The 23,790-nt window shown below is 40.9% G+C and overlaps 1 protein-coding gene across 7 annotated transcripts in view; it reads right to left on the bottom strand.

Annotated features, from left to right (window-relative positions):
* DPF3 (double PHD fingers 3) overlaps positions 1–23,790 on the bottom strand; it is a 165,174-nt gene that overhangs the window by 61,951 nt on the left and 79,433 nt on the right. For 5 of the 7 annotated variants that reach the window (XR_011337535.1, XM_069858299.1, XM_069858304.1 and 2 more), the window contains exons 4-6: positions 6,813–6,940; positions 3,067–3,162; positions 1,986–2,024 (exon numbers count right to left, since the gene is read on the bottom strand). Coding sequence is in view for 6 of the 7 variants with exons in the window: in XM_069858299.1 (XP_069714400.1) it covers positions 1,986–2,024; positions 3,067–3,162; positions 6,813–6,940 (263 nt within the window). In the remaining variant the exon portion in view is untranslated. The remainder of the gene's footprint in view (positions 1–1,985; positions 2,025–3,066; positions 3,163–6,812; positions 6,941–23,790) is intronic. The other 2 variants (XM_069858300.1, XM_069858302.1) reach the window with 1 other exon arrangement.

Raw genomic sequence — 23,790 nt, 5'->3', positions numbered from 1 at the left:
GAACCACCTATGGGCTATGAGATCAATCCCAGGCTAGTCCCTTTCTTCCCTCACTACTGCAAAACATGCTGCAAGCTGAATTTCAGTCCATGGCAGATCCTATACAACCCTTAGCTCATCAAAGTGTTCTCAGAGACGAGTGATTGGCCCTTAATAAATATTCCTGCTGATACCTGGATTAGGATCCAATTTCCCTGTCCTACCAGCTGCACTGGCTGTTCAGGGCTGTGAAAAAGCTGTAAAGTCTTATTTTTGTCATCAGTTATTAGGTCTGACTCTGAGACACACTGAGAAAGGATCTGTTGAGTAAGAAGGTACTATTTTTACACTGGGACCTTTCAGAATAGGATGGTAATTTAAGGTCTATTGCTTGGAGTTTCACTAGTCTTACAGTCAGCTGTTTCCCTTCAAACCGTTCTCTACTGAAACACCAGGGTACAGGATTCATGTCATGGCTGCATGTCAAATATACTTTTTCATGCACTGAACACACAGTGGGAGATTTTTCAATGGGACTTGGGTTCCTAAATGTCTTTAGTGCCTTTGAAATTGTCCCATGGGATATTCAGCTGACAAGCAGACAATCTGTACGGATGCAGCTGCGTTCCCCTTGTGTCTCCTAGAAAACCACACTTCCTAGCTCCTACCATATTCTTCATGCCCAGCAAAGATACTAAAATGCTCCTTCCATAAATCTATCTTCAGCCTTTGGTGTCCTTCCTAATGCTCCCTCAATTTCAGGACTAGCCTTGAGGGGATAGTAAACCAAGTAGCTGCCCCAGAGGCACTGAATTGAGTGCCCTGTTCTTGATGCTGGCACTCCCGTACGTTGAATTCAGTCACCCATGACTGACTTAATTCTCCTGATAGGATGCAGCAAAGACTACAAGACCTGACATGTGAGGCCTGGAAGCCATGGCATAGCAGCCTCGAAGCAGCCCTGAAGCAGCCAGAGAGAGTAGCCAGAGGGCCAGATGGAGCACCCAGGATTAAAAATAAAACCATGCTGTGGGGAAAGGAAGGGACATGTGCTATTTGGAAAGTCCAGAGCAGTGATTCTGTCACATTAATCCTGCATCGATGCTGTCAACCCTTCCCACTCCTCCTCAGAATCCCCAAAGGCCACACTCTGCAGGATCTAGTTTCCTATGTCCGTCCTTCCCCTCTTCTGCCCTCTAAAAATACCCTAATCAACTTTTTCCCAGAAACAAAGTGTTGCCCAGGTTTCATGTCCTGTAAGTTCAAATCCTTGATCCTGATTCTCTGCTCTGGGTCAGGCTCACATTAGAAAAGGGCTGCTTGAAGAGTGGCAAAACACTCATGACCAGACACAATTCAGGCTTACCAATTTTCAAGAGCTAAGGAATCTGGCTCTAATTTTGAAATCCTAATTTACACAACATTTTCCTTTGGTTATTGATGCATTAAATAAAACCAAAAAATGCTCAAAGTATTTGGCACTCTTCAGACTTTTCTTTTTCACACTGAATGAAGCCAGGGCACTAGCAAAGCAGGAGTTAGTTGCAAGAAAAAAACCAAGAGATGCTGCTACTCCTGCACTTAATAGGAGGCCAGTTCTGGGGCAGAAAAGAAGATGTAAACTTATGGTTCAAAACGATAAGAGATTTGGTACCCTCCAACTCCTTCCCCTACAGTAGCAGAGTAAAAGTAATAGAGTTATTCTGTAACAGTTCCCTGAACAAGGGAGTAAAACTTCACACATAACTAACTTCAGGACTTTGTTTGTGTGGGTCTGGGATATATAAATACAGCAACTTCCTTTCTCCTGAGCAGTACATGTATTTTAGCTACTTAAACTCTTTCACTCATCCTGACCAGCACGCGCAATTCATGTGAGAGCAACTTATTAGAAAAGAGTTGTTAGCCTGGAATATAAGTTGATCACTATAGTCAAGTTTGTGTGCATGTATTGACTCTAACTCCTGGTTTTGGTTACTGGTTCATACAAATTTTCTGAAACTTACATTTTTCTGGAAAATTTTTTTCCAGGTGGGTGTCTTTGGCTAAGAAAGAAAGAAAGAAAGAAAGAAACTGGTTCAGGTGATTTTGAGAATAAGGAAGGTGAAATATATACTTATCCAATTATTAAAGTGATTTGATCTTTAATATTATTAAAGGACTTAAGCTCCAAAATAAAGAGGAGCAGAAAACTGAAACAACACAACAACAGAAGAAACCAAAAGAGAAGGTCTGATGCGTAAGTACATTGCAAGTATTCAATGTGGTTTCATGCCTTTTTCTCTTATTCAAAAGCTATTATATCCTGCTCATTTGGCCAAAAATGTGGCCCTTCTTGCTTGACTCCTCAAACACATCAAAAGCTACTTCTAGACCTCCTGTGCTCCTGCAGCATCAGCTGGAGCCAAAGAGAGATGAAAATGCTCAAAACTTCTGAGAATCATGGTCGTGTTTATTTAGATGCCTAGCTCACAGGGCCACAATTGAAAATGTTGATTCCAAGTTTTAAAATGTTGGCCTCATTACTTAACTGGTGCCCTGCTGAAATTGTGAAAAGATATCTTAGGTAAAAGAAGGGACACAAACTCCCCTAAGGATAAAATATGGCCCATTTTAAGCAAATAGAAGATTGCCATGGGCTCAAGAGGGCCAGTGTCAGCCATAAAGTGCTAACTTGGGGAAAGCTGCAAAACATATTAACATAGTTCAAGTTACTTTTATTATTTTTTTTTTTACTAAATTCATTGCCTTTCTGTAATTATCAAACATTGTTTTAAAATAAGAGCATTGTAGTAGCAGGATGTCATCATCATTATTACAGTTTACATTAAAATTATAAATACAATACTATAATAACTTTACCCGAAGTTTTTACTCTAAAAATAGGCTTTTTTTCTTGGTAAATCACAAAAATAAACTGGAAAAAAAAATTAAAATCTTTGACCATATGACTGCAATTTACCTATAGTGTTAAGACTATCATATATCCATGGATATAGCTTTGCATATAAAATACATATGACAAATACACACTAGAAAGCAAAGGTTTGCTTCCTTCCTTTTCATTTCAGTAAACTCTCCACCTACCCGTCCTCTAGGCCTGTTCTTTCGTTTCGGAATATCTTCTTCCAAATCCTCTTCCTCATTCACTTCATCTGCATTTTCATCATTTTCTAAAACCCTCTGTGGTTGAACAGAAACCAGGAATGGTTAGAAGAAAAGTAGGTGACACATACAATGAACATAGAGACTCTTTACTACAGAGACTGCAGGTCATTAAATTACAGTTGATTAGTGATAGAATTCCAAATCAGATCCCAGACCCCGTACTTCTTTTCGCTAAAGCAGAATTTGCTTTCCCTTCCACACTCAGTTCTCTAGGGGGCTCTTATTAAAAAATATGATGGATATTAGTCAACTATGAAAAAAAGGTTTCTAAGAAATAACAGTGGCATCACTGAGTACCAATATCCCAAGACAACACAACTATTAGTATGCATAACTGCAGGCCCTGCCTGGGAAATTGTTTGATTTTTTTTTTTTTTTTGTAGTTTGGTTTCTTGCATCTTGAATTGTTTTTTGAGAATGCACTTTAAGAAGATAGAAGTCAATGGTTTCCTCCTTGGCAACTCAGAATTATTTTTGTTTGGCAAAAATAGAGAAAATTCCCCCATATGTTCCAGCATATTTAGTGAATCTAGAAAATAACATCTTTCAGGGCTTACACTGCTGGTACATCCCTGTAATCTGGAAGCAGGAGTCTTGCTGCACGAAAATGCTGAGGAAATACAGATCTCATTGAAGTTAATAGGAACGACAGCAATAGTTCCTTCAATTAAACATTTAATAGTAACAGTAATTCATCATCTCACATAACTGTGAGATGCCCAGGCCAGGGAATTTCAATCCTTTTGCCTTGATCTTTTGAAATGCAACCTCTACAGAAGCAAACACAGGCTGGACACCCTGAAATCATGCACAAGTTGGACATTGCACAGAAAAAGACAAGACAAACCATTACAATAGTAATTTGAAAAGAAGTCCTGTTGAAATCCTTTCAACACTTGGCATGTCTGCTAGAAATAAAGAAATAGGCCCCAGCCTCTCCTGCCATTCATGGTGCATTGCCATTTCCTAAGGGATTAATCTGGAATCACTAACTTATCTTTGTCATGCCACTATTCATTTAAATTGCAACATGCAGCCATGATACAGATTCAAATCACTGACATTAGACTGCTGGGAAGGTTTTTCAGTCTTACTCTATTTGTCCCTTCCTGAGAATTTCTACTTAACAGTTATTTGAAAGCCAGTAGAGGGAGAACAGGAGCAAATCACAGTTGCTTTCTCTCCTTCCTACTTACCTCAAATTCTGAATTTGTGGGATAGAATACAACAGAAATTTCACTGTTTAAAAAGCCTATATTTGTGAGACCAACTATATAAGTTTATTCTTATCTTATCAGCTATATTTTTAAGCCTAATATTGGACAATGTCCCTTTAAAGTACAAACAACTTTTAGAATATGGTAGAGCCTTCGTTTGGGTTTTGCTTCTTCTATTTTTAAATCTCGGGAGGCTAGTAGTATGTAAGAAAACAAGCAAACTTCCTAATATGAGTTTATATTTTCACATTGCTTCATATCTTAACATATCTCTATAAAAAGAGAAGGCTGAAACCATGTTGTATAAGCTAGTTTGCAACAATAACACTACACAAGGGCAGTAGAGAGAAATATTACAATTTCTTTGTTTAAAATTGCAGCATCAATTTAGGAAAGCGATAATAAGGAATCAAGTGTGAATCTGGTGATGCTGCCAGAGTAATGACTTTAATTCTTGATAGAAATGACATAGCCCTTCTGATGCATGGTCAAAAGGCTATTCTAAGCCTTCTCCAGCAAACAATGGAGAGACATATCAATACCAGTTTACTGTAGGGGAAAATCCTCAACCCTGTTAAGTACCAACTGTACAGCAAGTCCCAATGACTGCATCTATTTAATAGAAGCAACCTCCACCCTTTTTAGCAAAGCTGCTTATCTTTTCCTACTCTGCCTTTCTGAAAGTTTCCTAAGCACCAAGTTGACTTCTCTTGACAGATACTGTGAGCTTGAGAAGGTTGTTAAGAGGCTGGGATGAGGTGGGAATTACACTCCACCTGCTCATTCTCATCACCACTGAGGCTGTGCCTTTTCAAGTTACAATGCAGAAAATTCTGCAGAGGAACAAAAAAAGTTTTGCATTTTCTTATTGTCATATGGATAAAAGACACTGATCATGGTTTTGATCTGGTAGGGTCTAGCTGCCAGGTGCCAAAGTACACACTGAAAGCCAACTACTAGTAAAGGCTTCGACAGTCATTGTTCTATAGACTGAATCCAGATAAGCCATGCTTGTGTAAGAAACAACAGCAAAACATGCCTTTTGACATGTTCCTGATAAAACTGCTACCCAGGTGACGGGTCACCACTAGGGCAGTTTAGCTGAAAAATTTTTGTATAATTTTGCACCCACTCCCTGCAATGCTTGGACTTGTGTCAGTTCCACCATCTCTGAAGTTTCTCTCCTTGGACTGCTGCTGGAGATAATCTGGGAGCTGAGATAACACAGCAACATCCAAAGGCACTTGTCAGTCTCACAAGGTTGCTGCACCATGACTTATTGTGACCTTGGAAGGAGGTATAAACAGAGCTTTGGGGCTCTCAGCTTAACAGACAGAGGTACGCTACCGAAGAAGAAAACACAGACAGGCCCTCATGCCAAGATTTTCCTCACTACATTACCATGGGATGCTTCATCTTTGATGGTGTTCCTTTACCTGTGGAACTGGGAATGGGAGACCTAATTTCACTGCTCTGACATGTGTGAAATTTCTAGCAAACAGACCAGTAGGACTGAGCTCCAAGTAATATAGATTTGATGCCCACGCTCTTCTGTTTCATTTGGTGTGGGTCTGCCCACTCAAATTTTTACTAGTTTCAGCTATAGATGCATCATCCTGTATTCCAGCTGAAGTTACCAAGTTTGACACATTGCCAATGGGTCCTGCTAAAAATCACTAATAGGGGCTCACATCATAATGGTGGTTTAGTATCACCAATGATTTGCTACTGCTCCCCTGGGAAAGGCCCACTTTCCTAGCAATTTAAAATGCCTTTATAAAGTGACATGCCCTTATTTGAGAACCTTTTATATTAGCTGAATTCCTTCCATGACAGACCCATGAATGTGTTTTTTCTTTTAATTGGTAAAGAATGAAGTGGAATCTTGACAAGTAACTTTCAAGCCATAAAGCGTGTAAAGAAGCAGTATTTTTCATACCTGCATCACTAATAATAACTGAGATAATTCACGTTAGAATATTTTTAATGATTTAAATTTCTTGTGTACTTCCTGAAGGCTTCTCATTATAAGAGAAAACATACCAGGCAATAACACATTTTTGTCTACAGTCAGCAGCTATGAATCCAGCTTCAAATCCATGTCCAAATTCACTTCAAATCTGATGCACTAAAATGCAGTTTATGGCTGGGACCCATCTCTACCTGTCAGCTTTATAGGTAATCACTTCATAATGCTTCAAAACGAATTCCAAAACAGGAGCTGTGCAGAACACAGACAAATGACCAAGATTTTTGTGACAGGAGTACATGAGGTGCCGAGTTCATATTGAGCATCAGAGTGTAGTACAATGGTTTGATAACATCTTGACAAGTAGTATGACACAACAATCAACGGGTGCACTGTTTTGCCATGGGACAAAATCTCCTGGGGTTTGAGACAAGTTGTAAGATCCAGCCTTGCTGTCAAGGCATGGGGCTCTCCTTTACCTGGATTTCTTGCATAGTGTCTTCCTCTTTAGTGTCCGTTTTTTTCTCTATTCCCTCTCCACGTAGCAAGGCTTCCAGAGTTGTACTTTCTGACGTGAACCCATCTTTTTTCAAAGGCAGATCAACTTCTGAAAAACAAAACACACTGACTGTGTGTGTAATCCGCAGACAGCCAGCAAGCACAAAGACAGAGATGACAAGCAGAAGACTGAAAGACTTTCAAGCTTGTTTCTATCTTGAAGGGGATTTCTTCAAGTTTTTTTTTTAACCACTAAGGATCTGCATATAGGATTCATGTCTATCTTACTGAAAACCTGGTATCTTTTCAATTGCTGTGTTTGCTTATAGGAAAAAAAGCCTGGACATACGGTATCAGGAGGAAATAAACAGGGAAAAGATCCTTCTCCTTTATGTAAACTACCTATGTTTCAAATAAAGAATGAAACAGGGCTTTCTACGATACCGAAATAACAAGTAGGAAGATTTGATCTCCCAAAGTAGAAAAGTACTTCAATGCAATTCAGCACCTGGCACAGTTTACACAGCAGAGCTATGAGAAGCATTCTCCTATCCCAAGGCATGTACCACATGGGGGGAAGCAGAAAGCTAGTGTGGGGCCAGTGCTGAGAACTTATGTTGAAGAAAATGAAGGAGTGTGTATCAAAATTTCCTTTAATGTTGACTAGAGAAAATCTTCAGTTCATTTTAAACAGGCCTTCACCAATGAAGAAACACCAGTCTGCACAGCTGTGAGTGCAGAATCTAGCCCATAAAACAGGATAACCCCCAGCCACTGTAGGAAGAGCCAAAGGCTGGCTCAGTGGCACAGGACTCCAAGAGACAGCACAGGTTTATGAGGAAGCTTGATGCAACTTGCCATACAAGTAAAGGAACAGAGCCTTTTTCCCCTTCTGAATGCTGCCACTAGATTGTAAGGCTGTCCAGCAGACAGGCAAATACAACATCCTAATTATAGCAAGATGTTAAAATACACCTGGGGAAGAATTCCATTTTCATTGCAGAGCTTGAAATCACTGATCACTGACTCATGCAGTAGGTCATTCAGACCAACCCTATGGCAGGGAGACACCCTGAAGGTCTCTTTACCTGACAATGCCAAGGTGTGTATTTCTCAGGTACTCTCTCCTTTCTAAAATTAATTCCTTACTCTAGGCCAACAGATTTACAAAATAATAAAGCACAAGACGAATGCTCACAAATCAGCATCTGGTGTCCTTATTTCATAGTTCTGTTCACTTCTCATATTTTAGGACTGTGTTGTGCTCCCCAGTCTGCCTGGAGCTCCCTTTCTTTCTACCACCACAAGTTGTAAACTCTGCAAGGCAGAAATTTATGTGTTTATAAAGCCCAAAATCACTCCCGCAATCCAAATAATAATGAACACTTCCACCTGGGGCAGTAACACATAATCTGTTTCTTGGGGGCAACTATGTCCCAGGAATATGTTTGTTCTACATATGAAAATCTCTAAGACAGCAAATGATTCAGGGTCCCTGACCAGTGCTTCAACAATACGCTTGCTCAAGTCTTCTGAAGTGAGAGAGCACTGCTCAGTCAATAACCACAGAAAATCCACCAAAAAATTCCAGCAAAACCTATTCTATTCATGGAGGGAAGATCTGAGTACAAACCATGCAGAAAACCCAAATCACTGGGATTTTCAAAGGAAACTCCCAGGACAACCCGCACAATGGGATGGGGTCAACAGTGAATTGATCTTCCTTTTCATCACGAGGAGGTCCATTCAGTCAGGCCTCTGTTTTCAGCATTACTCTGCACACCCACCCCCATTATGCTACCTTCCCCAACTTCTCCCCTACTTGAAATGTAAAAAAGACAAAGAAGTCAAGAGAAAAATCATACAGATTTCCCTGTATGAACTCCTAGCACCTCCCTCTGGATGCTAAATGAGGGCATTTTGATAGAAATAAGGTTTTTTCAGACTGGATTTATGTGCAAATCCCAACACTTGAATCTAAATTCACTAAGGAACCTCTCTAATCATGTCTGGCTGTGGCCTTGGCTTGGTTTCAAAGTGCTGTTCTTAGGTGCAAAAGGACATTTGCTTTGTATTTAGACCCTTGAGGGACTGCAAAACCCAAGGGGTCATCATTCATTCAGCAAGAGAAGAAGCTTCAAGCAAGCTCAAGGGCATCGGAAACAAACATGTCTTCAATGTGACAAGCTATGCCTGTCTCTGGATGCCAATGCACTCAGCAAATGAATGCAGTAGAAAAGGGAATGAGCAAGGAAGGGGTGAGAGATAAGTAGAATGTATATGAAAATAAAACTGCTTCCTGTTTGTTCCAGAGATAATGAATATTAAGTCAGTGGGAAAGGTAGGCTCCAAGGTCAAAACCCAGCAGCACTCTTTAATAGGCATGTTCTGTGGAGCTGCTACTTCCCACCAGCAACACTCCAAGAGAATTTTCATCCATAACACTCAGAGTATTTTTTAATTATTAAATTTAACATCCCACTGACATGGCAGTGTAAGGTAATACTTTTATTCCCAGTTTAATGATGGGGAGGTTGAGTCACCAAGAAGTTAAGTTAATGGGCAGGAAATCCAGTAAAAAGAAACTCAGGGCAACTGCCTCGTCTGCCCACTTGGCTTACTGCTCTTGAACTCTGTCATTTTCTTCTCCACTGACAGCTTCTAGGAGTAATCATTTTCATTCCTAAGTAGCTCTGTAAAGTGGGAAATGGCAGACACTATCGTATCTGGAAAGTAAGTTTTACTGTCTAAAAACCTACAAAGACAACCTCCGAGTAATGAATTCAATCTTTGCAATTAATTCAGTCCTTCCAGGAAGATGCTTAGTCTGTAAAAGATACCATAATGAAGACAGGAAGTTATGATTCCAAGCCATTTTTTGAATCCTTGGTAATAAAAGTCTCCAAAAATCTAAACAGTGGTTCAGTTAATCTAGAGAAATAGTTAAAAACTACTATGGATCAGACCCCCTTAGCCACGATGGCTCTAAATAACTTTGTAGTATGTGCAAATCTGTATAGTTTACAAGGTATTCCTTTTCTCCAGCTTCTTCATCACAATATAACACAACACTGAACCAAACACCAAACCTTGATGCACCAGCTATTAGCCTTTTTCCAAACAAAAGTTCTTTCTTTTCAATTTGTTCTTTGGTGCATCTTTTATTCTACAAGTTTTGATCCAAGGCAATGCTTTGTTTGTCTTTGGAGGCCTATTACATACCAAAGGTCTTCAGAAAGTCTAAATAAATTGTCAAGCCCCTTATCTATTAACTCTTTACATATCACGCAAAGAATTTTAAGAAAGTAGGGAGACGTGGTTTTCCTTTGTAGGAGCAAAAGAGAAGTCAGTTAAAACCTCCTATATCATCATTTTCCAGGTGCTTTACTGCTTATACCTAATTGCTGTTTCAATCAATTTCTCAAATGTTCATGTAGAATTTATGAGTCTTTAAATCCTTGAATCACACCCAAATCCCTTTTAAATATAGTTGACAATATTTGCTACCCACTAATTGTTCTAAATTCTTTGTTTTATAACTCCTAGTTTGTATCACAAGCTCTTCTTCAGACATTTCAGTTTCAGAAAACATAATCTTTCTTACAAGGCATAACTACTAGTAAAAGCACTATAACTAAAAGCTTACTCGTTTATACCAAAAAAATTCAAGAGGGGTTGTAGATGAATTTACTTTTGATTAGTATTGCAAATAGCAATAATATAATACAATAGCACCTGGTTAGTGTAGGAGACACAGGAGATGGTCAGTACCACACAAGATGGTGGTGTCAAGTCAACAAAAATCATAAATGAAAAATAAAATTTCATTTAAGAAATAAACCATAGTACTATTGGTGTCACAGATAAATATTGTGCATATGTTACAACTCAAATACGTGTGTGTGCGCATATGATTGAAATTTATGTTTCTTAACTTAGCAGAGTCCCTTTCCTGATGATTAAATTAACATGGTTATTTCTGCTTACCAGCTCAGTGCAGCAACCTCTTTATTTATCGAGGTCCATAGACCATGGTGGTAGATTCTGAACAAGCACCCATGCCAGCATCATTCCTGTATCTGTTTTCTGTTACCCTACAAAATGGTAAGCTTTTTCAAGTTTTGATTCACCAAAATAACTGCAAATTCCTGTCCTTAAATATGCTACATTTGGTTTACAACATGTTGGGAGCTAAGCAATTTTCAGTGTCTCTTTGAAATATAAATTAAAACCAATCACCCCTTTTTTCTATACAGTGCAATGTATTTGTTTTACAATGGATCATTTCCATCTCCACAGTAGCAGCTGCCACACAAGCCATCATCTCTGTGCACTCGTAAGCAGCTCCATTTCCAGTTCTAATTGGGAACAGAGATACTTACTGGGTGAGTTCCAGCATGATCTATCATGCCAGAGACAGCCACTATGCAAACCAAAGCAATCTGGCTTCCAAAAACCCTCTTAGACAAACACTGACTTAGCACATAGATTCTTGCATTTTTGTTTCTTGGTGCCGATTTTTTGGAACATAGGAAGTGCCAGAGGAAATCATATTTAAAGAGTTCATGAAGTGCTGCTTAGGAGGGATAAATCCAAGGATGTTACCTTAATAACTACTAACTCTTTAAAATCATATAGGTGGTCTAAAAAAGCCACCTAATTCACAGCAAACAGAACTACTGCTGAGTGAATGCAGCCACTAAGCTCATTAAGAGAATGTGGCAGGATGTGTCTGAAAGTGCAGTGCAGTGGCTCAGCAAGCAATTAAATCCCATGACAGTTTAAAATGAGAATCTATCAGTGTCACAAGAGTGTGAAGCCTCAGCATCTCTGCTGTTCCCACCCCCAGCATTTTATTTATGATGGCGTATTGAGAACATGGGAAGTCAAAAAGATTAGAATCAAATATGCCATATAAAAACCAGATTAAGCCTGCTCTTCTTTGGGGAAATATGCAGAGAGAGAAGCTGTCTGTTAGCTGTCGAGTTTGCAAGAGATACCATCTTTTGGGATGGTGCTCTCTGCCAGCAGACAGAATGCCTGAGGGGAAATGGTGGTGAAAAACTCAGACAAGCAGCATCCATCCATCCATCATACGCTCAACTCCACATCTCCAAGGCACAAATATAGCATTGGAGTGCAAGGGTGGGGGCAGGGTGGGGGAAGGAATCCCTTAAGAAAGAAAGGGGAGACAATGCCTTATGTGAATAGCTGGATTTTGTAGCTTTTCTGTGCATGCATAACCAGAATAAGGATCTCCTTAGCTTGTTTGTTTGCTTGCTTATATGTTCATGGTCAGTACAGTTATTTGTTACCATCCTTGGAACTGATGCATTCACAGCAGTGACCAGAACCACGTAAACTAAAGGCAGGGTTCTGCAGGAATTTTTCGTAACCAATTCTCTGCCAGTGCCATGCAGTACAGATCTTCACACCTCCTGCACATCTGGATCCTCAAAACCATTCTTTCACTGCATCATCCTCTGCTATCCCAGGGGGCAGATGCTGACATTATTGTTGTTATGCTGTAATCCTGACCTTCCATGGTCCCTGCTATCCTAGCCTGTTCTTCCAACACTACTGCAACTCACTACCCATCTGTGGCAAACATGTCAGTACCAGTTCTACACTTAAAATTGTCTCCAACCCTGGTCCATAGGATCTCCTGCCAGCCCAGCCCTGGGCCTCTCCTGAGACTGGACTACTGATAACACAGATTCTCACGAGGAGTCCATAAAGCCAAACAAATGCCCCTACAGAGTAGTAAACATCAAATTCACTTTATTTTTAATCAAAGCCAGATGCAATAAAGCCAACTGGAGATTTTAAGGCTATTCCTGTAACTCTTTGCCTCTACTGCCAATTCCACCCTCAAACCTCATGTATATTATTGCAAGGGCCATGATGAGAACAAGAATCCAGTCAATAAGAATGATAAACCAGTTTTAAAATCAAGACTACTTGAAAGCAAGGAAGTATTTGATTCCTGAGAATAAACCATTTTGTGCAGGAAGAATAGCTTGGAGGACTATTTGCCATTAAGTGAAAACTCCTCTTCAGGCTGGAGTCATGAGATCCTATAAAGCTGTGAAATGAATCTTAGTAAACACTTGCTGTACATTTTAAGCACTCACGAGATTTGCTTGGGAGATCACTGAGAGACTGGAAAATCCCAATGTCTCCCTAGCACCTCTTTCTGTGAAGCTGCTAGTTTCATCTAGAGGTTTCAGGGAGCAGGAGGCAGGGTGAGAAAGCGAAGAGATGGAAGAAAACAGAGGAAACTGTGATATGGAGAAATTGTACTCATTCACTCTTCAGTCTGGGCATGAACTGCAGACAAATCAGAGGACAACTTTGAATTTTAACAGCGGGATCCAATGGAAAGCTTCTACGAGCCCCTAGCTAAAATACATTCTAGGCAGCTACAACAGAACAGGAGGGAGAAATAAGGCTGTGGAAAACAGCAGAGGCCCTCAAATTATAAGGTGAAGCATTGTTTAGTTTAACCCATCATCAAAATGTGGACTTTACAAGCAGTTGTATTCCTTTGGCAGACTAGAACAGTTCTATAAAATCTCTCAATAAAAAAACCACAGCCCTCCTGTCAGCTGTCTCTTGGAAGTTCTCTACAGATTTAGTTCTCAACACAGATATAAATCATTGTCACGTAGAGTATACTGTACCTGCTTCTCAAAGACTGCCAAATTAAAATATCAGGCTAAATGCTGGATCAGGTAACTACCCTCGGGGCTCAAATCACATAAAGGAATATGACATCTCCATTCAATAACTTTATTCAAGCACCCATTTGTGTTCTGGTCACTTTTGCATTTGTGTTCCAGATGGGCTCATGCTGCACTGGGACATTTGCAGCACCAGGCAACGCTGTAGGCAATGTCGAGAGACAGATTCTGGGTAACTGCTAAAATTTAGAGAAAATTTCTGCGCACCAAGTCTACTCCTTTGACCTTTGCATCACCCTAACAGGGCTTCTGTCCTTTCTGGTATGAGAGAATAACTTGGCCTGCCATCTTCAAGTGGTCATATAGATATCCTCACACAGATGGATGGGCCTTTTGACCCATCAGAAGAACTGTAATCTGACTGTTGTCCAGTAACCAGACAACAATCAGCAACTATCACGCCAACACTGCATATTCTGCAAACTGTAACATGGAGTGGATCTCCACTGCAATCAACTCTATTATTTCCATATGTGACAGCACTGAATAAAACCACTCATACTGAACGCAAACACATATATATGTGCCACACATAAAACCAGCCATGCTGTAACCTTGCTGCAAATTCTGTGAGATTCTGCATAGCTTCTACTCTTCCTTATCGAGGACAGTGGAGGAGATACCTTTAGTAACAGATAAATCTCTGTAATGCAGTTATCTCTCAACTGCAGTGCACGAGCATCCCAATTAATTCAGTCTAGGCCTAGCAGAGCCAGCACTAAGCCAGAGCTGATAAACCTGCCAAAGCCAATCTGAGTCCAGCAATGATTCTTGGGAGACTGCCCTGCAATTTTTTATGTTCCAGACTAGGGGGGTTATTTGCCTGAGTGCAGAGCTCAGCTCTGGCTTGCTCCACATGATGTGGCAACACTGTTAATGAGGCCCTTCTAACACTCAAAGCACTGGGGAGCAGCAGAGATGTGCAGTCACCTCTGAAGGCATCAGCATGGATGCAGCAGGGCTTATTAGCACTGCTCAGCCAGATTACAGGTGTTCCAATCCTGATCCTGCATCTCTGTCTGCAAAGCTCCCACTTGCCAGAAGACAGTGCTCTGTGACCCAGGCAGGTCTGGGAAGCAGGATAGCCACATTTGCATGGCACAGTGCCTGAAGAAGCCAGCCACACCAAACAGCTTGTTCAGTGTGCCTGGCTCAGTAAATAACAAACCTGCATAAACCACCAAAGAACACAAAGGCCATAGCAAAGTGGCAATGATTTTAGGACGGGATAGGGAACGATCATTCTAGGCGCTTGCTGCCCTTGGCACTGTTGCTGTCTTACTGTGTGATATTGGACCGAACTCTAACAAAGGCACCCTCTGCTTTTCCATCATCTGTCAAATGGAGATAGCCTTCATCTATCCTCTGGGATTTGGTAGGGCTTGTTTAATATTCATAGGCATTCAGACATTCATATAAAATGCACCAAAAATGCAAGGTGTTTTTACAGGTTCTCACAAGCCCAAGTTTAAACACTTTTTTTTTCTGGCCAATAAGAACACTGAAAAACTGGATTGTTTCCACAGATACCAGATTTCAGTGCCTAATTCACAGATTCCAAGGAATGAGGATAATATTTACTCATAGAGTAAGATGCCTCTAATAGATGACACTATATAATTGAAAAATGTTATTATAAGAAGGAATGCTTGCAGTAGGAAAATGGCTTGAGATGCTAGTAGGTATTCTTTCAGAAATGGGAAAGAACAAAGCAAATCATCTACTGAGATGCTCAGATCTCTTGCCACAGAAAAGGCAAGAAATTCCAAGAGGCCTATAAAGCATTTAGACAAAAAGGTGAACTCTAGAATTAATAACAGAATGGTAAACAGGAAGATTAATGGCACCAGAGAAAATGCAGATGGTGAAGCCCAGCCTGCAGGCTCAGCAAGACTCTGAATAGGGAGGGGGAAAAAGGCAAGGTGTAAACAAGGTGACCTTCAAAGTCACAGGAATGCTTGCCAACAGGCCAGCCAGAGGGCATTCCAATTCACAGATGTGCCATTTGGGATCTGTCTCATGACAACATGAACAAGATTTGTCTTTTTTCAAAATTTGCAGGTAGGCAAAATGTGTAGCAGCAGAAAATATGATCATTCATTCAAAATGAGTACTACTAAATGCACACATTGGAAAGGATACTAGCTATTTTATAAAGAAAATATGAAAGAATTTCCTGAATATCCCCATTCAGAAAGATCTTGTGCTCACTTATGAAGCCTGTGCATGCAAGGTATGTGGGAAGAGAAACAGGTTTTCACTAAACAAATGTTTTCCTTGTCAATTTATTCTTTAGGTTTATGATAAAAACAAAACAAAATCTCAGCACGAACCGCAAAGCAGCCCTTTAAACCCATGATGGAATGATTTTTCCCTATCTTGGCATAAGTCTATTCACTCCAGATGGCACATTTGACTTGAAAGCAGGTAAAGATTCCTCAGATATCTGCATGTCCAATATCTGCTTTCACAGAGCTTCCTTGTTCCTTCTCAGTCCCCTGCCTAGCTAGGCCTTGGGTCTCCTAATAACCTTTGTGTATGCCTGGGAGATCTCAGTTCTTTGCCTACAGGAGAAAGTGGAAGAGAGAACTCTCCTACTATGGTTCTGTGAGGGCCCAATGCTTAGATCATTGAGATCAACCAGTAAAATACAAAAGTAAATGTAATCACATGGTTTTTTAAATACATCAGTCAAATACCACAGTGGGGTACTGCTAAGGGGAACAACACTATCTCTAAACAAATCTACAAAATAAGCCAAACGTTCTGCTATTATATTCAGAAGTAAGGATTTTAGGGGAAAACAGTATAAGCAACCACATGGCAGCTCACCATGGAAAAAAGGACACTCTAGCTGTGGGACTCCAGCAGGCAGTGAATTCACACACCTCTTTTCCTTCTAGCCCTGCACAAAGTACATCAAATCTGAGTATTTCAGGCAAAACTGGCCCATCTGAGTCCAGTGATGAAATCAGTTAATGCTAGGTGTACAAGCAGACGTATCTGAATGGTTTTGATTCTGATGGGCTGCATACCAATTGCAACGAAGATATCTGCATGACCTCCAGTTTCACAGTAGGAACCACAAGTGCTGGATGAGCCTGTGTAGCCCCTGTGCCATTGCATCAAGCAGGCTTGACTCAAGTGAGCTTGCAATAGCTGACAAGAGCTACCATCACAGTTTTGGACATCAGTACATACATTTCTCCAGAAAGCCCAATCATGTGGCTTTGTTGATTGCTTTTTGAACAGAACAGAAATGGAGAGATTAAGTTCACACCTGAAAACACTAAATTGGCATTGAGGAAGGAATCTGGAAGAAAAGGGAGAGAAACGGGAAAAGAGAGGAAAGCTATTTTATTGCTCCTTCTTGTCTACTACTGCTGAACTATGGCAGGCTTGTTCTGAAAACTGCCACAGAAAAGTCTGAAAAATGTAAGTTCTAGGCCTTGAATTATGCCTTTCCAGTATCTCTTTCCTTTCTCCCCTCTGCTAACAAAGAAGCACTGTAATCACCTAGATCCTGAAAAAGGTACATTCTGGGTCTTTTCCACACCATACAAAACACAGTGAAAATAGATGATAACAGGGAAGAGATAGCCACGTACGGGGAAAATGAAGTGAAATAGAGAATAGTTGCTCCTCTCTCTTTCCCCCCTGCTCAGCTTTCATTTCCCTTTGTTCATCTAACGTTGAGCCAAACTAAGCCAAAGGAGCTGCCGTGCTGGGCTACAAGATTGATGGCTGCAGGCAGGCTCCACAGTGAAGAGACGGATGACTGGTCATTTCCCCTGATGCACTGAGAAACATCCATCCTTGCAGCCATGCTGAGCCCATTTGTGCTCCTTTTGAAAGGAGAGATAAACACGGGCAGCCGGAGGCACCTGAGTGTCCTTCTCCCTCAGAAGGACACAGTTATACTCTTTTCGGTTCCTGGAGAAGGTCGCTCTGTCCATCCCTGAACATCTGGCTGTGGGATTTGCTAACTCTCTCCCTCCCCCAGCAATCATCTGTCTATTAGAGCACAGTGCAGGTTGGAAGAAAACAGTGAAGAGAATGGTGTGACAACCTCATCAATCTACAGCTACATTCTTGGCTATTTAGTTTTCTTTACGCTATTCCTAAATAGGGGGGGTGGGGGGGAAGGCAGTTACTACTGGTATGAAAGAGTGAATTGTGGAAATGGCAATGGAGGATTGGAGTAAGTCCTTATGACTATTAAAATGTTGTGCATGTCCTGAAGCAGTAGGGAACTAATTAAGATTCAGGATTGAAAGGCAAAACAAAAAAGTTGGATGCACTCTAGTTCCATCTGTAGCACTTGCTGAGAGTGCAGTGTACTTGGGGCATCATCTTTGGCAGAGAAAAGTTAATTTTTTTATTTTGCCCATTCAGATATTAACAGAAATCTCCCTGGAAAAATATACTGTAATATATTTATAGTGCCAACCCTGGTATAGCAGCTTCAGAGGCACAAAGCCCTTAATCCTGACTCCTTTATATTTAGTTAATAGCGTCTTTGCCTGCTGATACTGTCCTGGTCTATAGCATTGTTCACAGATACAACCTTTGTGCTTCCAGTTCTCCTGCCGTGCTGCTACCTCACTTAGGCAATGAGGATTACATGGCAGATGTACCCACAGCATCATTTACAAATACAGCACCACTCCAGAAATTCCTATAACTATGAACCTCACTTTGTCAGGAGAGCACATATCTGTAACTGTATCATACACAGACATTGCACCAAGGAAATAATGAGAAGATAAAAGCAGTCATCGTCTCTCAAAACCACAAAGAAATTAGTCACTTGCTTGAAGTGTTTAGATGTAGTTTTAGCACTTGAAATGTCTAAGCCAGCTTTGAAAATTTGTCTTTTATTCCTACCATGCAATGCTGTTTATTTTAGGCCAACAACAAAAGAACTTTCACTACAGCTCTGTAGGAGATACATAGGATATTAATCATGACCATGTGTGTTCCTTAGTCATCAACCCCACACCTGCCCAGAGCAATCACATGCATCTAGAAGTGCATGACTTCCATCAGGAAAAGTAAAGGTTTCAGCCTTTCTCCTACATTAGTTCTGGAGTCCTCGGCACAGGAAGAACATAAATCTGTTAGAGCAAGTCCAGAGGAGGACCACAAAGATGATCAGAGGGCTGGAGGGCCTCCCATATGAGTACAGGCTGAGAGAGTTGAACTTGTTTAGCCTAGAGAGGAGAAGGCTCTGAGGAGAGCTTAGAGCAGCCTTCCAGCACTTAAACGAGGAAAAGCTGAGGTAGGTTACTTTATCAGGGAGTGCAGTGACAGGACCGTGTTTAACAGTTTTAAGCTGAAAGAGTGGAGATTTCAATTAGATATAAGGAAGAATTTTTTTGCTGTGAGGGTGGCGAGGCACTGGAACAGGTTGCCCAGAGAATACCTCATGCCCCATACCTGGAGGTGTTCAAGGCCAGGTTGCATGAGGCTTTGAGAAACCTGATTTAGTAGAAGGCATCCCTGTCCATTATAGCAGGGTGGAACAAGATGATCATTAAGATCCCTTCCAACTAAACCATTCTATGATCAAGTATCATAGCTTTATCTGATGGAAATTGCTGCTCGCTGTAGTCTTTAATGGAACTGTCCCACCTACAACAGCTACAGTTCTGACCTTAAATTACCTTGTTTCTTTAAGGGGAACCATGCTCCAAGTACATCCTAAGTGAAATCTCTGATCTGGAAGACAGAAAAGCCACATCCATCTATTTCATTCTTAACTCCCCTCCAAATGTACTTTGCATCAACCTTCCTTCCCCCAAGGAGTCCATTACCAGGAATGGACACCATGGCAAACACCAACGATGTCAGAATCCTCAAGCATAAAACACCTGTGATAAACTATTAGGCAATCAAATCCAAAATGAGGGGAATATTGAAATGAATTGTAATCGAGTAATATCTCTCAGGTACAAGACAATTCCCACAGAATGAGAATGACAGACTGAAGACCATGGATGGTGCAGGGAGTTGCAGGGATGTAAGAAGTGAAGCCGTCACACTCTCCATTTTACTCTCAGCAAATCTGTAAAGCTTGGCTTGTAAGATATTAAACTGTACTTTATATTAACATTTATTGCTCATTTCTTTATATTACACTTCAGAAAAATATCACTTGCTATGAATTATATAATACTTTAGACTACAAAACAATTTCATTTGCTAAGTGTCAGAAGAACAATAAAATTGAAAATAGCGGGATTTTTATATCATGTTTTTAATTCAATGATATTCCATACTCTCTTTGCTAATTTTTGTTAACATTTTATTCTATAAAATAGTGCGCAGGTTCTACTATACAGTTGATCTACTAGCCCAGTGACTTTATTGGGCTCTATCTGGCAGGATACTGATAACCAAACCCGCAAGTCTGGTCCAACCCAGTACTTTACATGTGGATTTAATTTTAAGCATGTGACAAGTCCCATTAATTACAAAAAGATCACTCATGTTCTGAAAGCCCAAGCTTAGTTGCTTTCCTTGTCTGTGGTTAGACAGCTTGGCATCTTACATGACTAAGCCCCGGGGACTTGATCCTATAAACCCTTTTTCATGTGATTACCAGAGAACTCCCAGGATTATCCACATGAACATACAAAATGGATGCAGTGAATTAGATAAAAGATTTCCATTTCCTTGGATCTTGTGCCCAGTACTTGCATCTAAACTACTCTTGTGCTTCACAGAAATCCTTTGGTCAATGTGGCTTACTCCTTTTCAGGAATCTGTACTGACTATACTAAGTATCAGAAGGTTTGCCAGCAAAGCTGTTCAGGTTCAGCTCTATCTGCAAGAATCCTACAGGGCAGACAGCTTCCCAGCTGCCCTTCCCCTCTGCAGGAAAGCTGATGATTTTTGCCTTAGGGGAAAAGAATCTGCAGAGTTCCTGGCATTTCCCCAGGTACTAGTCTCTGCTGCTTCCCCAGGGGTTCCCATATTCTTTCCTCCTGAAAAGATTTAAGGGAACTGATAAGGCAACTCACTCCTAAGCCCCCCACACCTACTCTGAGATCACCAAAACACTCCTTCAAAACCACCTTTTCCCTAGGAAGAGAATTCCATCCTCGGCTCACCTGCACTGCCCTCTTTTTAAGGTTAAATCTGTTTCTTTCAGAAATAAGTAACCCTGACGATTACTTGCAAACATCAATGTTAACTTCATGGTAAGGGAATAAATCCCACAGCATTTTACCTCTCCAGTAGGAATAATATGTCTCCTAGAGACATGGCATTCGTAGTCAGGCCTTGGCAGCTTAAGAGGCACGTGCTGAATAACCTCTTCCCAAAGACGCCTAGCAGCCAGATGTAGGTCAAACACACAGTAGTCAAGAACAGCAAAAGAGCAAAACAATGGGCTGGATAAATACAGAATGGGTGTTGGCACAAGTGAGCTCTCTCTCAGGTATCCCAGGTATTTCAAGCCAATGCCATCTCAGCTGCCTGAGCCCTCCGGGCTTTCCTCACACATGCAGATGGAGTCCCAAGAGTTGACCCACAGACACACTGTACAGGCTATGAGGAGTTCACCAGCACAACCCATTCCTTCAATTTAACAGCCTACTGTAGCAACCAAAACATTTTTCAAAACAACCTGGCTCCAAAATCACCATAACTCCATCTCCACAAATATACTAAACACAGCTGAGATTACACACTGGAGGACAAATCACCTCTAAGTGGCTGTGTTGCTTCAGAAATTACAACAGGCTTGTATCTGTGAGTTGCTACACATGCAGCCTACTTTCCTGTTCTCAGGGATGAGGCACAGAGAACTCGGATAAAGGTTTAATAGTTCCCAAAATTGCCTTCTCTTGTTCAGTTGCTACTTCTGCCTTAGCCTGATGACTAGAGCCAGAGGGGTCTGGCTTCAATGGGCTTTGGATCAAAATCCAGAGAAGTTCCAAAGCCCAGTGGCTTCCTCACATTGCTTTCTCCTAATTATGCAAAACAGCTCAGCCACACAAGAAGCAGGAGTAAACCCAAGTGATTCATACAAGCAATCTTAGCTCCCCAACACAGTTCTCCTGGTAAAGTCATGCATATAAAATACTTGTAGTGACCTGCTCCAGATCCCACAAATTAAAGAGAAACTATTTACACAAAGTTAATTCTATAAATTCTAGCATCATGACTGTGGAGGTAAGCAGCAGAAACAATGCTTTTGGTTTCTTGACTGGACTGTTTATAAAATATTATTTGTATTTCTAGAAATTAGTGTGTTTATTACCTGTAACATCATGAAATCCCATTTGGGGGAAAATACATATTCACTCACATCCTTGAACATACTGAGCTGAATTTGTCTAAGAATTTGCAGCTCAGCACATGTAAGAATATCCAGCTAGAACAGTGCATGATTTCAAGGAAAAGTTATCACAGCCCTGGCAGCCATGACATAAAGAAGGCCAGCTCATCTGTGGCCAAAATGAAGCAAGAAGAGTTACACTGTGCAAAACTTGAGATATCTTTCTAAAATTTACATTGCACAGCCAGCCTTGAGAAAACTGCCTCAAAAATTCACCTATGGTGAGCCTCTTTACTTGTAAACATGGGCGTATAACAAATCACTTGTTTTTCATCACCATGCTGCTACACATAAGACCAGGTTTTGCACCAGAGCTGGTATACTTTCATACCAGTTTTGCAAGGCTTCCTACTGATGGCCAAAATGTTTAATCTGGCATTTTAAAGGCTTGACAAGCAGCATGCTTAACTCATATAGTCCTTTAAATAAAAAGCTCTCCCCTACCCCTGTCAAACTCTCTAAAAAGATTTATTAACTACCTGTTAAGCACTTCTCTGAGACAGACAAATGAAATCAATGTTTTAGTACCTCAGTTATACACACTGAAAAGTTGAGACAAAAAGACATATAACATTGTCCCTGGTGCTGTGTAGTCCTGTAGGGTGCATAGGCAATGCAAGGATGTGATGGTGGGGCAGGACATTAAACGCAGAGGTTGGCACCTCTACTGCAGACTGGCAATGGGACAAAGATATTTCATCATGGGACTTCTACAATATGATTCAGTGTCAGTGAATACGTGCAGAAAGGGACAGGTTCTCTGGTATTCTTAGTGCCATGTAAGAAAAGGAAAGCAAACTTTATCTGGCCAGATATTTGGATTAGTAAGGGTCCCCACTGTAGAAAGAAATTAAAGGTGGTGGATGAGATGGCATAGCATCTGGTTAAATATGTGTGTAAAAGGAAAAAGCTGATTCACAAAGAGGTCCCAGACTGCTGATTTTTCTCTTGGTAACAGAAAGTCACTTTTCCTAACCCAAATCATAGCTGGATTTGTAAGTGCCATAGAGCAGAAGCTCTTGCCTGTAGTGCCATGTCCCGCTGTGAACAACCTGAAGGCAAGATTAGAGGAGAATTAGAGCCTACTGTTTTGATGCAGTAACATTGATGGACTCATCTGTAAGCTGCAGGCTTAGCTGATGAATAAACACTTCTTAAATTTAGGCCAATACTTAGGTACTTTGCTGAATATGAAGTCCAAAGGAGAAAGCCTAGCAGAAATCAATATTTATTTTGGTACAAATAAAAGCTAGAACTGGTAAAAAAATTATTTTCCCCACCTTTCACATCACAAGTTTCCTATTTGCTGAAGAAACTACAAGAAAAAAAAAAACACTTCGGGAGTATAGTGATTCCTACAGCCATGATGAATGCCTCCTTTTCTTATTTCCACCACCCCCGACCCCGAAATTTCCTATCTAGCCCTAAAAAAAAAACAAACAAAAAACCTAACATCTCCAGCATGCCTGCTTCTAGATTTGCATTCAAAATATAAAGCTTTGTTTTCTTCCAAAGCACTACAGGAATGTGACACATACAGGCACACCTTCAACCAACCTCAGGATGCAGCACGGCCAGCATGCAGTCATGCACTGTAACATATCACATGAGAACTGAGAGAAGAATTTCTTCACAATGAGAGTGGTGAGGCACTGGCACAGGTTGCCCAGGGAAGCTGTGGCTGCCCCATCCCTGGAAGTGTTCAAGGCCAGGTTGGATGAGGCCTTGGGCAGCCTGGGCTGGTGAGAGGTGTCCCTGTGACCCATGGCAGGAGGGTTGGAACTAGATGACCATAGAATACCTTGGGTTGGAAGGGACCTTAAAGATCATCTACACCCAACACCTCTGCCATGAGCAGGGACACCTCCC

Source organism: Phaenicophaeus curvirostris, chromosome 5 (genome assembly GCF_032191515.1).
Source record: "Phaenicophaeus curvirostris isolate KB17595 chromosome 5, BPBGC_Pcur_1.0, whole genome shotgun sequence".
Classification (NCBI taxonomy): domain Eukaryota; kingdom Metazoa; phylum Chordata; class Aves; order Cuculiformes; family Cuculidae; genus Phaenicophaeus; species Phaenicophaeus curvirostris.
This window is presented reverse-complemented; position numbering and strand designations above follow the sequence as displayed.